This window comes from Haemaphysalis longicornis, unplaced genomic scaffold, assembly GCF_048455015.1.
Source record: "Haemaphysalis longicornis isolate Haplotype H1 unplaced genomic scaffold, Haemaphysalis longicornis Haplotype H1 scaffold_4, whole genome shotgun sequence".
Taxonomy (NCBI): domain Eukaryota; kingdom Metazoa; phylum Arthropoda; class Arachnida; order Ixodida; family Ixodidae; genus Haemaphysalis; species Haemaphysalis longicornis.
Genome location: NW_027526361.1, coordinates 221,469,006 through 221,484,896, shown reverse-complemented (window position 1 = coordinate 221,484,896; position 15,891 = coordinate 221,469,006). Strand labels below are relative to the sequence as shown.

Below are 15,891 nucleotides of genomic sequence, written 5' to 3'. Positions count from 1 at the left end.
AAGCTACTCAACGAGTTGGAACCTGAGGCGGGAGCGGCGGCGGCTGCCCCTCTGCAGCAGCGGCTTTCCGTTGTTTCCGTGCTCGTACGCCGACGCTCCTTCGATTCCTGATCTTGTTCCTCTGAGCGAAGGACATGCGTCTGTACCATAGCAAGCTCGAAGATCAACTGCTGCTAACGGTGCTAGCACCGTTATTCTGCTATTGCGCAATTCCTGAAAGAGTCATCTGGAGTATCGAGGGGTATCAAAAGGGGTGAAAGGGGTGATGGCGTAGCGAGGATGAGCAAAGACGCGGTGCCGGCCAAAGCGCCTTCACCGGTATGAGTGTTTGGGCAGGGTTCCCAAATACAGCGTCAGTGTAAAATATGCAACTTATACGCCGCCCTTACAAAACTAAAGCATGGGAAGACAAACCAGAACAGGAATACAAAAAGAAAACGCACCAACCATGTAATGTCCTTCATATGAAGGAAATGCACGATTGCTAAAGTTACCACTGTCGTTTTAGCTTGTTTAATAGGTGGGTGCTCGTTTCGTGTCGTCGCTGGTTGAAGTTCTAGCTGTCCAACATTTTGGTCTGATGAAGGCGCTAGCGGCGTCAGCAGCAGTGGCACTTTTAACTCTCCATGGGACGGAGGCGTGTCGTTCGTCCGGAGAAATAGGAGCAGGAATTGAAAAAGCGTCGGCACACACCGGGGCATGAATGGGCGCGGAAACAACGGAAAGCCGCTGCAGCAGAATACCGTTGGCGCCTCCAAGTCCAACCGCTGAATAGCTCTGAATCAGTCGCGATGAAGAGAAACGTCTTCGCTTAGAACGCAGACGGGGCCAATAATTATTGTTGAGCTTAAAGGGCTTTCGGAGCGACATTTTTGCCGGTGTCTTTCTCGTCTAAGCACGCCCATCACCGGTTGCCGGTTTATGCGAGCATGGGTGGACTGAAGGGAGGGGGGCTTAAACGTGTGGGAAAATTAAACGTGGGCTTGTCACAGCCCGATTTCAGTAATCTGCTGTACCTCAGTGGATAAGGAGTTTTGACTGGTGTGTCACAAAAACAAGAAGATACCTATGACTTAGGAGGAAAACGAACGGCCCCATGTTTGTCCACTAAAATAAAGCTGGAGTCCTGTTAAGTCTTGACTCGCTGTGGGACGGGCGGTGGTCTGCCGCTCCGAGGAAGAATACCGGAAATTAAAGGAGCGCCGGCGCGAACAAAAGCGCGAATGGGTGCGAAAAGAACGGAAAGCCGTGCCGCAGAACGTGCAGCCACCGCTGTTGGCGCCTCATGTTCCAGCTCTTCGGGTGGCTGCGAATCCCTCCATGATGAAGAGCAACTTGTCCGCTTCGAGCGCTCGCGTGATCCAAAATTTTTTGTTCAGGTTGAAGGGGCTTTCGGATCGATATTTTCTCCAGTGTCTTTCTCGTCTACTAAGCCTGAGAACATCACCGGCTGCCGGTCTATGAAATGCACGAGCGGGTCCGGGGTTCGTGCCGCTAAGTTGCATGGCCCGTTTTGCTGGCGGGAGATTTAAACGCGGCAGTCTCCCGGCCCAATGCGGCCTGGCGGCTGTCCTCGGATGGTCGAGCGTATTGGTTTGGAATGTTACACATACGAGAAGGGAGGGAAACAGACAGTTCCATGTTTGTCTGCTAAAATTAAGTTCTAGTCCTTCTAAGTATCATTACGCTAATTGACTAGAAAGTACATCCAATAGCAAAATACAAACTACCGTGCTTTTTTCTCGTGCACTCCTTGGACAGCACTCAGCTTCGCTGGTGATTCTTCTTTACAGAGTGGAACGGCACTGAATTTTCTAGGTAGCTCGCAAAACGCACGGATAAAACAGATTTACAACTTTTGCCCTTGAAAGCGGCTGAGCTGGGGTACTGGCTGTTCCTGGTTCCACCGGATAAATCACTGGCATTCTCTTCCCTACCAGAGTCGCTCAGTTCAATGCAATTTCCAACGCGTAGCCGCCCGTGCGCTGTACAGCTCCGGTGGCGAGAGAAGGGCTTCGACTGCATTGATGATGGTGCCGACGCCGTTCCCGAGAGCACCTTACAATAAATACCGCCCATTTGTTCGTGAGCTGTTTCCACAACCGCCGGCTGCCCAAATATTTCAGGAACGTAGGGCCACGCAGGGTCGACGGCGGGCCGAGCCGCCTCGTGCGGCACATCTGATGATGGTAACCGCCATCGAGCCGCAGGGCTAAATATGTCAGAATTGTTGGAAATGAAGTATGTATAGGGCAAATCCGGTAGAAACTACAGGAAATTCGGCATACGGCATACATCACGCAAATAAACATGGTCATAAAAAAAACACCTATATATTTCAAGAAATAAGTACGTCGTGGCAGTCGTTCTCCTACCTTGAATGATAGACGTGAGCATTTTTTTGCGAATGTAAATAAAAACTCGGTGGCTTGGGGAATTAAAGGCTGTCTAAGCTGTTCGAACGAAGAGCAATGGAAAGAAAACATTTTACCTGTTGTCACGTGAGCACTACCAGCGCGGGAAAATTGAATCAAACGGAAACGACTATCGTTGTATCTATTAAGGCAAGAGGGAGGGGAAAAAGACCAGAATGAGGGAGAGAGGAGAGGGTGACACGAGGCAACAGAGCAGACTATTGTGCTTTGATGAGGTTTGCAGCGAAGCAAGCAAGTATGCATTTGTTATAATTTTTATGTATTCTCCACTGCTGTAAGAGTGGATTCTTTTTCATCCTCCTCTACTGTAATAGGTGGTTTATTCGATTCAGGTGCCGCCAAGCACAGAAAACCGAAGACTACGTCAAAAATATTTTCCAAAGATGAGATTAGCATACGATGATGATCAGATTTCTCCATAAATGGAGTTCAAAAGAAAAGAAATGTTAGCTCGTTTCTCCTTTGACCTCGCATGCCAATGTGTGGGCGTTGTAGTGCTGACATATTCCAAATTGGATTTTAAAGCCGCCTTGAGCTCTGTGCGTGTATTCTAACTTCGCAGTCCAGTGCAACGCCCTGCAGGCCGCAGCATCTCGTGGACTGAGGAACCACCACTCGTGAAAGTGTTCGGCCTCACGCATTGGACCTCACCAACGGCGAACACACCTGGTGCTGGCCCCGTCGTCTTGGCGGAACCCCATATTGTCAACGAAGAACCGGCCGGCCGGTCGAGTGGCCAGTCCCTCTGCGTGGCCGTCTGTCTTTCGTCCATGGTGTTGGTGCTAACCATACTACTAACGCTTTGGGTCTGGGTCTTCTTGAGCAAATACGACAACTCCACGCAAGAAGAGTCTGAAAGTGTCACGGACCCCGACCGGCGCGGTTGGTTACGCCAGGCCACGACCGAAAGAGTTCCCCTCCGGCGCCACCTCGGCGACCAGAAGCCGGTTTCCACAATTCCGGAAAACACGGAACCCAATGGTAGGACTCACAAAGAGGCCCACTTTCGGCATTTTAATTCTTTTCGCAGCACCGGTTTGCATGTCTGGATGGAACTGCTGTGTTTTTTTATGCATGGCGGTGGCCTACGTCGAGTTCTTGTAGGTTCCGCTTAAGTAGGTCCCAGTAGATTTATTCGCAGGCATGCAAAGCGTAGCAATACCATCAGGAAGTCACGAGTCAAGGTCGGATAAAGAAATATGTCAAAGGAAATGTTTGACAATAAGTATCAATCGACCGTTTTTTCCCTCAAAATAACCTTTATAAACAAACGCTACCAAGATAGTTTCACCTCGTAAAGAATATAGCACACCCTGCTGCTATCATTCATAAACATGCCAAGCATAGTTGCACATTAGCGCAGGAAGAAGACGGCAATCCTGGTAAAAGCAATGATTAAATGCTGTCGGTAAAATAACCCGACAAGGTCAATAGAACGACTAGAAGGAGGGGAACAGCGCAAATTTGACAGACACGAGAAGAAGGAGACGACACGCACAGCGCTGACTTACAACAGTTTATTCTTTACCGCTCGGGCACATATATACCACTACGGTTAAAAATACAAGGAAAAGCAAGACTAACACGATAGTGTCTCTTATCACCATTACTCGTCACACATCACCATTCGCTGTGCGCCACAAAAACACGTGCTGCACTAACCTGGGGTCAAAAAATCTAATTTTTTTTGGGAGAGGGTAAGAGAAGGCATGCTTACGCATTTATCTTTTAGGCGGGCGATTTCGGCAGCATCAATTATTTCTCTGGTGGTTTTATGCTTATTTTTTGCGATGACCTTTGTTTCAGAAATAAATAGGGCTGCATCCGCTAACGCTACAGTCCCTACAGTGGAGGCCCAGGTGGCCACTGATTGCCTTGGTTACTTTGTAGTGGTGCTCTTTCAGCGTTTCATTTAAGCACCTTCCTGTTTGCCCTATATATTGTTTACCACAGGAGAGCGGAACTGAGTATACCAGACCTTCTATGCAGTCTACAAACCGATTTTCATGCTTTGTTGAGCAAGACAGCATTGTTCTTGCTGTTTTGTTGACTCTTGAGCACATGGCTGGCAATTTATTGCGGGCGGAAAATACTACTTGCACGTTAGCGCGTTTGCCTATTTTTTTCAAGTTATGTGCAATTCGATGCAAGTAGGGAATCACAGTTATCTTTTTGCTTCTGTTTTGATCTGATACTGGTAGGCTGTCCTGCGTGTTTCTTTTTAATTTTTGTAGAAACGCTTCCGCTACGGTTGATAGCAACTGTTTTGGGTACCCCGCTATCTGAAGTCTCCCCATCTGCCTAATAAAACTGGCAGGCATACAGTGAATACATGATTTCTTTAAGGCGTTTTTTAAGCACGCGGTAACTATCGACCTTTTTACCAGCTTGGAATGGGATGACTGAAACGGAAGAAGTGGCTTGCTGGCGCGTGGATCATACGCCCAGCAGATGTGGTTTGGCGAAAACCGAAGCTTGAGGTCTAAAAACCTGATTGTTTTTTCCACTGGTAATTCAAAGGTTAAAACAAGAGGCTTAAAAATTCACGAAACTGGTGTAAAACCTGAAACATTAACGGTTCGAGACCCACCTCGTCAGTATTAAGAATGACTAAAAAATCATCTACATATCGGAAGGCGGAAAGCTATATGGCTTGTTCCTTTGATATTAAGGACCTGTATTACTCTCTGCCACATCGGGAACTTTTGATCTGTGTTGAGGATTGTATAGACAATTACGGTTCCGTTGCCTTTCAAAAATAACACAGGCTTGTCAGTTCAAGGTTTTTTAGAACTTTTAAAGATGTACCTAACCTCGACTTTTACGACATGGGATGATAAACTTTATATCCAAACTAATGGGATTTGCATTGGGTCTTGCATAGCACCAATTCTGAGCGATCTTTTCTTAGCCCACCTAGATAATCTGCTGCATGATCAACTACAGAGTTCAAGTGTAACCAGAATCTTCCGATATGTAGATGATTTTTTAGTAATTCTTAATACTGACGAGGTGGGTCTCGAACCGTTAATGTTTCAGGTTTTACACCAGTTTCGTGAATGTTTTACACGACTTTGGAGCTGGACTCGAAACTCTACTCCAATAGGGGAGCTATATCCGGGGACTGAAGTCCATTAGGTGCCGCTAATATTTTTTCTTGCCGTTGCAGCCACAAAGCTTCGGAGACTGTGTTAGTTTTCATTGTGAATTTGTATGGTTGCTCTCCGAGCCTGCCCCATTGGGGGTTGCCCACAATATATATATATACTTGCTCTGCGGCTTCCTAAAGGTTTAGAAATTCCGAATTGGTTATCACAGCCACGATACTAGACCCGCGCAAAGTACAGGAAATGTGCGGAGGATTTCACAGAGTTCGAAGTAAATTGCATTTCGCAGCACAGAATATACATCCCCGCCGCGGTGGCTGAGTGGCTAAGGCGTTGCGCTGCTGAGCACGAGGTCGCGGGCTCGATTCTCGGCCGCGGCGGCCGCTTTTCTGATGGAGGCGAAAAGCAAAAACACCCGTACGTACGAGATTTCGGCGCACGTTAAAGATCCCCAGGTGGTCAAAATTAATCCGGAGCCCTCCACTACGGCGTGCCTCATCGCCTGCTTTTTGTCGGCGCGTTAAACGCTACAATCAATCAACCAATCAGAATATACATCTACTCAAAATATTTTGTAGAGAATAGTGAAACGGCTGATAGCAGGTAATATTACCAGAGTAAAAAAAATGAATTGGAGAAGAAAATTGGGTGTAGTTAAAGCAAAACTACATTTACAATAAATTAGGAACAGGCAAGCGTTTGTGTGGAAATACGCAATGATGTATTTTGAATACAAGCGCAGCAATATGGTGACAGAAACGTACTGAAAAATTTGTAGAAAAATGTCACTCTATTCTTGTCTGCTCGCCAGGTTTCATTTGTCTGCGGATGTGTATTGGTAGCTTTTTATTCTAGCCGAATTATGAGTAAGTTACTGAATTTTACTAAATACATTGGTCCTGGACACCATCTACGCTGCGAGTTTAGACAAACGTTACCTTCAGCTGCGTGACCTCGTCTGGTTAGGTAAGTAGGTGGGGCCGCTTTAGTAGACAAGCGACAGCATACTGTGACCACATTTGAACAAGAAGGACACATTCGTGCTTATGTGCGGAACATAAGCATGGACATACTATCTTGTAAGATTGGTCTGCAAACTAGAGCAGCATATAATTTCATTACGCCGTGAATTACCTTAATCAGCGCTTTTGTCATTCAGACTTCATATATTCGTATTTGCTGACCAGCAGCATACGTTTTTCTGATGCAGACAATGACCCCGGCTCTGAGACAAACGCTACCGACCCTGACTTTGTGCCCTTTCCCACCGTACAAGATCCTCTGGGCAAGTCCCTACTTAGCAGCAGCCATCGTCCACAACTGAGCAACGTCTGCCTGCACACCCATCGCGGCGAAAAGGACACCAGCAATGCCACTGGCCCAAACCACGCTTCACCCGAACAGCGCCACGACAACGGCTGTGACATCTTAATTGAATGCTGCGCCTTCCTTGGTGATGACATGAGGCTGACCCTGGAAGGCACGCTGCTCCACAGCGACGACAAAACGATGCCGCTAGAACTCCTAAAGAAATGTAGCGCCTCAAAGTACCGCTCGAGCACATCGCTCCTGACGGTTCGTTCGAGGTACCTGACGTTCCGAAGACTTCTTGAACATGGCACCAGAACCAGGAGTGTATTCGTTCAGGATGCATTGCGCACTGTACGAGCCAACCACTACGCAGGCATCCGTTTCTGGTTCCACGATTTCGAGAGCGAGGTACTCTCCCGCTCTTTCATTAGCGGTGCTCGAAAACTTGCAGCAAGGTTACGGACAGAGAACTGTACTCTGGGATTCTTTCTCGCTAATGCAGAAGCGACGCGGTCGGAGTATATGAAGACGCTGCGGCTTCTAGAGCAAGTTTTGAGGGCTCCACAATCCCTACTCTTGTACCCGTCCGGTGATGTGTTCCGGAACAAGAACACTTTGCTGACACCGAAGCTCATTGCGTCCCTGGCGCGACCAGCGTTCAAGTCCGAGTCGGTTTGCTACCTGTTAAACGCGAGAACGGCCAAGAGGCTTCTCAGCCAAACCGGCTCTTTTTGTTTTGGAACTTTTCACAGCGCCCATAAACTTTCAAGGGCGTGTTATAAACTTGCATGGTTATTTCAAGGCTCGAAAAAGATTGTTCAATAAACTGTAGAAATGAATGGCTGGAAACAAAGCAGAGCTCCCCTAGCGTTCTACATACCTTATTACCGCTTATTTAGCGAGGAAAAGCTACTTTCTAGTTCTCTTAGCCGAAATAGTATATAGCGGTTCTCCTTCAAGAACAGTTGTTTTGATTATGTGTGTCAAATGTATCCTCGTCATTTCTCTGAAAAATGTTGACCTTTTTTAGGACAATGCTTACAGGGACCTATTTTAGACTACCTATAGATTTCTTTTTGTTACGGTAAAGTTTATCTCTGAGGATGCATTGTACGAATTGTTTACTGTCAATCATTACCTCCCATTTCGCTTCAGAATTATACATAAATCCGACAATACAGCTAATACAGTCTTGTGGTGGCAGTCATTTCTAATAGCTTGGTGATGATGTAGAGGCTTTTCACTTGTGATCTTTATAAGTTAGGCCCAAACATTTTTTCCAAATTATGAGATTCCCTCGCTCTAAACATTGTGTATGTGACCCATGTTAAAGCGAAAATATTTATTTTGGCAACTGTGTTTTGTGAAAAACTGTTAAAGATTATCTACGTAGAGGTGCTCACTATAGAAAATTCAGTACCAACGCTGATGCGACAATGACATCATCATCATCGTTTCCAATCATCACGCCGGCGGCTCGTCGGAGATGCTTCATCCTTCTCTTAGTTAAAGCTTGCGATCTACATGGTCGCCCTTCTCTACACGATGGTTTTTGTCCATGGAGCCTAGATTCCCACACAGATGAAATAATTTTATGGTTTCAGTGATTTTAGCTCGCTGGTGACGTTACAGCGGATCCAGTTGTCCCGTTTCAAAAGTTATTTCAATACTTCAGACGCTGGCTCCTGATAATGAAGGTCTGTAGACGTCTGCGTTTGGTATCTCAATACTTTTACACCGTTGTGATATCACAGAAACTCGAAAATAAATATTTCGACAACTTTGGGTTTTGTAAAAATCAGAGTTTGCCGGTATATATTCGCACACTAGAATGATATGTTCTAGAACGCGACGTAGTACCAAAAAAGTTGGCGCAGCTTGCACAGTGGTGCAAGGCTTGAGAAACAGCTGAGCTAGTGGCCTCTCCCTTTCCGTCGAACACCCGGCTGTTGCACCTCACATAGATTTCTGGAGTTGCCGCTGAAAGTTCTCTCTGACTGTTAGGCCCAGATCGTTTTGTCCGCAGGCTTTCACACCTCGGGCACAATCCCGACGACGCACCCTGAGGTGGCGGAAGAAGCGGCTGTTGCGCTTGCAATAGCTAGCACAGAAGCCAAAATTATTGTGTCTGACTCCAAGACGGCAATAAGAAACTTCCTGGCGGGATGAATATCCCTGCCAGCGGCCAAAATCCTTTCGACGTTTATTGGCGACAGATGCAGGCATGTCGCCTTGTATGGACACCAGCACACTCGTCCCTGCCGAGGAATGAACCGGCTCATGAGGCAGCCCGAGATTTCGGCAACCAGGCTGACCTCGACGGAGACATCGGGCCTACGTTCATGGGGAGCAGAGACAGGCTGGCCACGTACAGGGAGACTACGCACCACTACAGGTTGAGCCGCCTCAAGTACCCTGCACCACACTCTTCCCTCAACAGATGGCAGTCGGTTGTGTGGAGACGACTACACTCAAACAACTTCCCCAACCCAGTTCTTTACAATCGATATTACCCAGACACTTACTCCGACAGATGCAAGTGGTGTGCAGGCAAAGCCACACTAAAACACATCATATGGGCATGCCCACAGAAACCTTGTTCACCTAATCGAGCATTAAACATCACGACTCAAGAGCAATGGAAGGCTGCCTGACTCAGCTCTCACCCCGACTCACAACTACTCGTCCAGTTGGCGGAAGATGCCGCTAGGGCACAGGAGCTCATGGCCGCCATCAAACGGGGAAGGCCAGGTGACGTGCTCCCTGTCACCCCCTTCCTTTTACCAGTTTGGGCTAAAAAAAAGTCCCTTTTCTCTCTCTCTCTCTCTCTCTCTCTCTCTTTCTCTCTCTCTCGAAGTGGACCGTGTTAGCACGCGCTAGTACCGGCGGCAACCGGCTTTGCGAAGTCCTCGTCTGTAGCGCTAACTCGGCGGCTGTACTTCCCACCTCAGGCGCGAACACGCTACAGACTACGACTTCGCGAAGCCGGTCGCCGCCGGTACTAGCGCGGCTTAGAAGGACTCAGAGACAAACGGCAATTCAAAGAACCCTATCCCGGAATCCCAATTATCCGTATGCTCAAAAGCTCAAGGAGGGGTTGAGAAACTTGCTGGTTATGTTGCTGAGCATCCGGTTTTCTTTCGACAAAATATGTTTTATGGCGTGTGCCACATTTTGATGAATCGAAGCGGCAGAGTTATGCAGATTAACAAGTACGTGAACTGTTACATTGAATGCAAAGTCTGCGTTGTGTACAATATCAAAATTTTCGTGCAGCTGGTATTACATTAGACAAGCAGGACAGTGATTCAACAATGACCGTATAGAGAAAACGTGTTCTGCTTGAAACTTGGCAGTAGTACCTATTGTTGCTTTCCTAAAAAGGCAGCAATGGCTCGCCAACTTGTATCATAATTTTTATTGTCGGACTATGCCAAGGTGATGTGCACAAGAGATTCCTTAGGTTTTAGTCTTTCACCTAAGGGAAAAAATATGTACGGTTGCCATCGTTGCATTTATTGGAAATACACATTATGTATCTGAACCCACAATTCTTTGGGTTTGCATTGTATTTTCTTTTTTCCGGTTTTGTTCTTTGCTCGGAAATTGTTCTATCTAGGCTGAAGGCATTCATACCATATTTCCGCTATAAACTTTCGGTTCGCAGTCAGCATTTAATGCTGTCCTATTTTCTTTTTCTTCCCCTTTTGTTCCGTTTTCTATCTACGAAATCTGGTCTGGTTACATAAGGTCAATCAAGCCCTTTTGAAAACGGAAGATTGTGCGAGTTGGTATATCATTAAAGGGATAACCAGCGCAAAACTACGGCACACAGTTGAAAGTAACAAACAGCCAGTGCGGAACTTACAACTTAATCTTTCAGCTGAATGCACTGCCTTTTCATGGAACCCATCCAGTGAAAAGACAAGAAAACACTGGTCGTGGAGGGAGAGAGAGAGATGAAACGTTTATTATTAGGTGATTGCACACAATGTGAACAGCAGAATATAGGAACTGTGCCGGTCAAAGGACAACATAAATTTCCGAAGAGGGCAGCATGACCCACGCAAGCATTTTTTTGCCGCCTAAGATAACCTCTAACATTGATCTAGTAGCGGAAGTGCTTAAAAATGCGCAAGAATGCAACGCGGGAAATTGAAAGCTAGAGGAGCTAAGCTGGAAGAAACGCACTTCCTTTTTTGAAATGGAGAGCAATGGCCTTCTTACACAATCGTTGACAGGTGTAAATTTCTGCAGCCTCCAAGTCTTCTTGCACCAATTGGTCGCCATACCTGCTAATAACTGAACGCCTTTAAAAAGTGGAGTGCAGCTGCAACCATGTCAACGCATGGCCAGATTGCTGCACGCTGCCGTCGGCAAGTTTTTCTGGTACTCCTTGAGTCGAACGTTGAGGCATCTGCCGTTTACCCTACGCAGTGTTTCTGCAAGACAGCGGTGCGGAGTACAGCACTCCATGCGCACATGTCGCAAACGGGTGGCAATGCTCTGCGTAACATTCGGCAGCTTCTTTAGGGCAAAGGTTCATTACTATGCATAGCTTGGAAAGTATATCAGTGGCTGAGAAGACCAACTTGACATTGCAGCGGTGTGTGATGTTTTTGAGGTTGCGAAGTAGCCGATGCATATATGGCGCAACTACTTGTTATTTTTCTATTGGTAGGTGTCTGTTCGTTAACTTCTTTGGCAGCTGTTTACCTCGGAGCACACACTCCACCACGGCTGATTGCACGTGCGACAGGTACCCTGAAAAATCCAACCACTCTGTGTGGTCTTAATTTTCAAACTTGTGACAGTGCAATGAAAGCAGAACTTGTGCAGTGCATTTCTGAAGCATGCCCTCACCAAAGCCCTCTTTACAAGCTTTGAGGGCGCTGAGTCATACAGCAGCAACGTTTTTTCCGTGCGTGGTTCATATGACAGGCATACATGTCCCGGCACCAAGGTTAGCTTGAAATCTAGATACCAGATGCATGGTTCTTCTGGCACCTCACGAGTTACAACCAGGTGTACCAAACGTTCCTGAAAAAAATTGAGCCCCTCCGTGTGCACTACATCAACTATTGAGCAGTATATGGTTGTAATCCAAATACCCAAATATTCTGGCCACCTGGATATCTCGCAGCTGTGCAAAATATTACCCAGGATAGATAAGAACAAGTCACGGAGTACAGCGTCTACCGAGGACCCTATACATACACCAGTATTCTGCAAGAACCGGCTGCCTACTTTATTAGAAAAAGTAGACCTTAAGTAAAAGTCTAGCAACCCTAAAAAACCAGCAGTAGAAGCATCCGCGTCATTTTGAAAGGAAACGGCGCCATCGCCATCAATGCTATTCTCAATACAGCAGAGCAGTTGGTCACGAGGCGGGGAATATTAAAAAACCTTCATATCAAATGAACATGCCAGGTATCCTTTCTTGCTGTTTTCTTTCGAAAAGCCTCTAACCTGTACATTTTTTACTACAACAGGATAATCTACTTCCAAAAGATTTACCTTAACCTGCAAAAATTTTGATATCTTTTTCTGCCAAGTTGTGCTTTCATTTACAATCAGGTTCAGAGGTCTTCGCGCTGGAAAATGTTTCCAAGCTTAAGCCCTTCTTCGAATTTACTGACATGTAGCCAATCGAGGTTTAACTTTCTTCAGTTCTTTCGCTTTTGCTTTAACCTTTTTTAAAATTTATGTTCTTTACGCTTGAAGGTTAAACCCAAAGCATCGCTTGCTTTTTCTTTGTGTAACCGATTCAATAGCACCGAAAACCCCCCTCGTTTCCAGCCGGTTACAACGCCAGTTAATGGCTCTTAAGATAAGACACAGCTGCACTTACAGGAACTTTCTTGGCGGAACTTACAGGAACTTTCTACTAAGTCCCCAACACTTCTACTAAGGCCCAACAAGCCAACACAGCTGATTGTGTGGCTTGTGCATCTATTTTAAGCGGCTTGTGCATCCATTTGGAGAGTCCACTACACGTTCTCTGCGACTAAAAATGAACACTTCGTAGAACCCACGCGGCGAAGGACGCGGGGATTGGTGCTTTTCCCGCCATTCATTCCGACTTGTTTATCGCGCGTATTTCAACTTACCTTGTAATTTTACAAAGACTGGGCCGGACGTCGTCGCAGTGTAAACATGCCCATTTAATCACGAAGTGTAATCAAAGCTTAACTACGCATTCAGAAACACACCGTACCAAGGCCAAGTTAAACTACGTGCTCAAAAATGGTTTCTTAGCAATACTCTCACAGAAAAGTAAAACCACAAAAAATAAAGTGAACCTATAATTTATTAAACAATAAGGTGCCCTATTGCGGCCTCGCAAAACATCATATAAGGTAAGGTAGGAAAAAAAAATAATTTTTAGATGCAGCTGTTGAGGGTTTTGTTTCTGTCAACCCAGTCCAAGACTAACCTAAGCCTAAGACTAGCCTAGCCAAGAATGTAAACATGCAAAAAAATGGCGAGCCTAAAGGCCTGCTGACCAAGAAAAAAAAGGGCCCATCTCCCCGCGAGGGGGACTCGAGTAAATGCGTCGCATAGGGGGTGGGTGTATTGCGTTAACGTTTAGTGTTTGGGGAGTTGGTGGTAGTGAATGCGTTGTATCAGCGGCTTCTTGACGTAGTTTGAATGAGTCAAGGATATAAGGTGCGTTCGTAGCCTTTGATTCTGTGTCGGTTTTGTGGCGCAGTGGGAAGAGCACCATGTACCTCGCGTTCCGCCCGCAGGGTCGTGGGATCGAAACCAGGTGCCGGTAAGTATTATTTTTTTATATAGTGTAGGGGGAGGGGTGCGGACCTGTTGTTGAGAGCGAGGAGGGTAGCGTGATGCGGGAGGGGAGGAGTGGGGGAGAGGGCGTACCTGGAACGGCTGTTGCGGACGCCGAGGCACGCCGACAACGCCGGGTGACATCGTGAGTTAAAGAAATGCTCTGCATTGAAAAGAGTAGAACTCGCCACCGTGCCTGTATGTCAGCTTGCCGAAGGACATCTAGACGACAGGTACGAAGGCTGGCTACGGGTTTACACTGATGGTTTGGTAGGCCCAGTGCTGCGGATGGAGGCAGCAGCAGAAGTGACAGGCAGCGAGGAATAAAGTGCAGTACAACGCCTTCCGATTTATTCTTCTTCAATAACTGCTGAGCTGGCGGAACTCAGCCTCGGCATGGGTCTGCTTGAACGGCGCGCAGTTTACCCAGAGAGGGTCGTCTTCCTATGCAAGTCAAAGGCCGCACCGGGCCACCTGCGGAACCCAGATCGAGCACTCGGGCTCGCTAAGAGCTCAGTGGCAGGAGCAGGCCAACTACGGCGGCTAGGCTGGGACCTCGCATACCAATGGCTGCCCGCACACTGCAGCATATTGGGAAATGAAACGGTGGACAGAATGGCAGCTGCAGCTCTGGAAGACGCAGGCAGCCAAAACCCCACTGTGCTGCCCTTAGAAGACGAGCGCCTCCTGATCCGTGTGCAGTCGCCCTAAAACATCCCGAACAGGAAATAGGAGCCCTCCAGGTCCGGGTTCCGGACGGCATATCCAAGCAAGCCGCCGCCGTCCTGCACCGTCTCAGAACTGGCAGCGCCCGGACACCGCCAGCCCGAGCCCAACGGCAGCAAGGCAAGACCGGCAATTTCAGAAGTTGTAACGTTTCGGAAGACGCCGAGCACCTGCTGCTGCACTGTGCCGACTATAAAGAAGAACGAAGAACTCTACAAGAGAGCTACCCCCGTTTAAGCGGCGACTCTGGGGCATTGCAGCCGCTACTGCGCCCAGTGCTGCCGTGGTACTGTGCGGACAGGGCCCTGAGGGCACTGGCCTCGTTCGTAATCCATACGGGCCTGTGCGACAGCATATGAACATTTGCCCGAGAAACGACCGTGTACAGCCATCGTCTTCTTTAACTCTCCTCCTTCTCTCTCCACCATCTTTTCCACGCTTCCTCAACCCACATCATAACGGTGACTTGTGGGCCGACAGCCGCGCACCCTGTCGTTGTGCTTCCAAAATATATACAAAAAAACCTTCTCTCTTTCTCTCGCTCTCTTTCTTTTTTAAACGGCGGAGAAGGCACTGTATGTGTTGCGGCACCTTCCGCGAGTCAAGATCTCCAACCTGTGCGGACCCCTAAGACACCAACTACATGACCATGCACATGCTGACGAGCGGTCCGTGGCAGCGCGTGATGTGGAAGCGCGATGACCGCAAGCAGCACATAGGCTAGCCCCGGCTGGACTACGACGGCAGCCAGAGGTTGTTTCTACCTCAAATACCCATGGAGAACTACCACAAGAGGCACTTCGCGCGCCAAGGAGCTTCTGCATGCTGACAATATTTTATCCAGTTGTGTGTTTCGGACCCTTCCTTTAAAGCGTCGTGCGTACGAGATTCTCAAAATGAGATCGTGGCTATGCGCCTGCACTAGAAATAGTGACACATTGACAGCACCGGTGATGACATTGTTCAACATTCAAGGCTGTGCACTGTGATGTTCAACGGAATATCAAATGCCTTTACCCAATTTCTGAACCCGTTTCAGTTTCCCACCAAAGCAGCATAATGTCATACACTATCCCGCACAGCACAAACCGCACTGAATTAATGTGTCGATGCGAGCTAGTTGGTACTTCATCATGGGAATAGGCGCCCCTTTCCTTTCTGTTTTTCCTTCCTCCAGTAGTGCCTGGCGCTTAACCTGTTCCCATGACAAACCTCACAAAGTGGCGTTTCGCAATTGTCAAAATGAGAACTCGCGCAACACAGTCACGACGAAGTGCTCCAGTGCTTCATTTTGTATTGCAAAGCGGCGGCGCGAAGTAGGGACACCACAAGTGGCCAATGCACTCGGATTAGATTTATCCGATATTTTCTTGCGCTTTTCAACGATTGGTTACACTTCTGCATCGTTTTACATAACAAGACTGGTTTTAAAGGGACCCTGCAACACTTTTTTACACTTCTTTTGAAATCTTAAATGCTTGCAGAACGTAGTCCCTCAACACACCCAGTAGTTAGATTAGGGA

At 47.3% G+C, this 15,891-nt stretch overlaps 1 protein-coding gene across 1 annotated transcript; it reads left to right on the top strand.

Annotated features, from left to right (window-relative positions):
• The first annotated feature begins 3,005 nt into the window (after window positions 1-3,005).
• Window positions 3,006-7,712, top strand: LOC144178080 (uncharacterized). The gene is made up of 2 exons (XM_077705607.1): window positions 3,006-3,416; window positions 6,753-7,712. The coding sequence occupies exons 1-2, from the start codon at window positions 3,206-3,208 to the stop codon at window positions 7,676-7,678; spliced, it is 1,137 nt and encodes a 378-aa protein (XP_077561733.1). The 5' UTR covers window positions 3,006-3,205; the 3' UTR covers window positions 7,679-7,712.
• The last annotated feature ends 8,179 nt before the right edge of the window (window positions 7,713-15,891 follow it).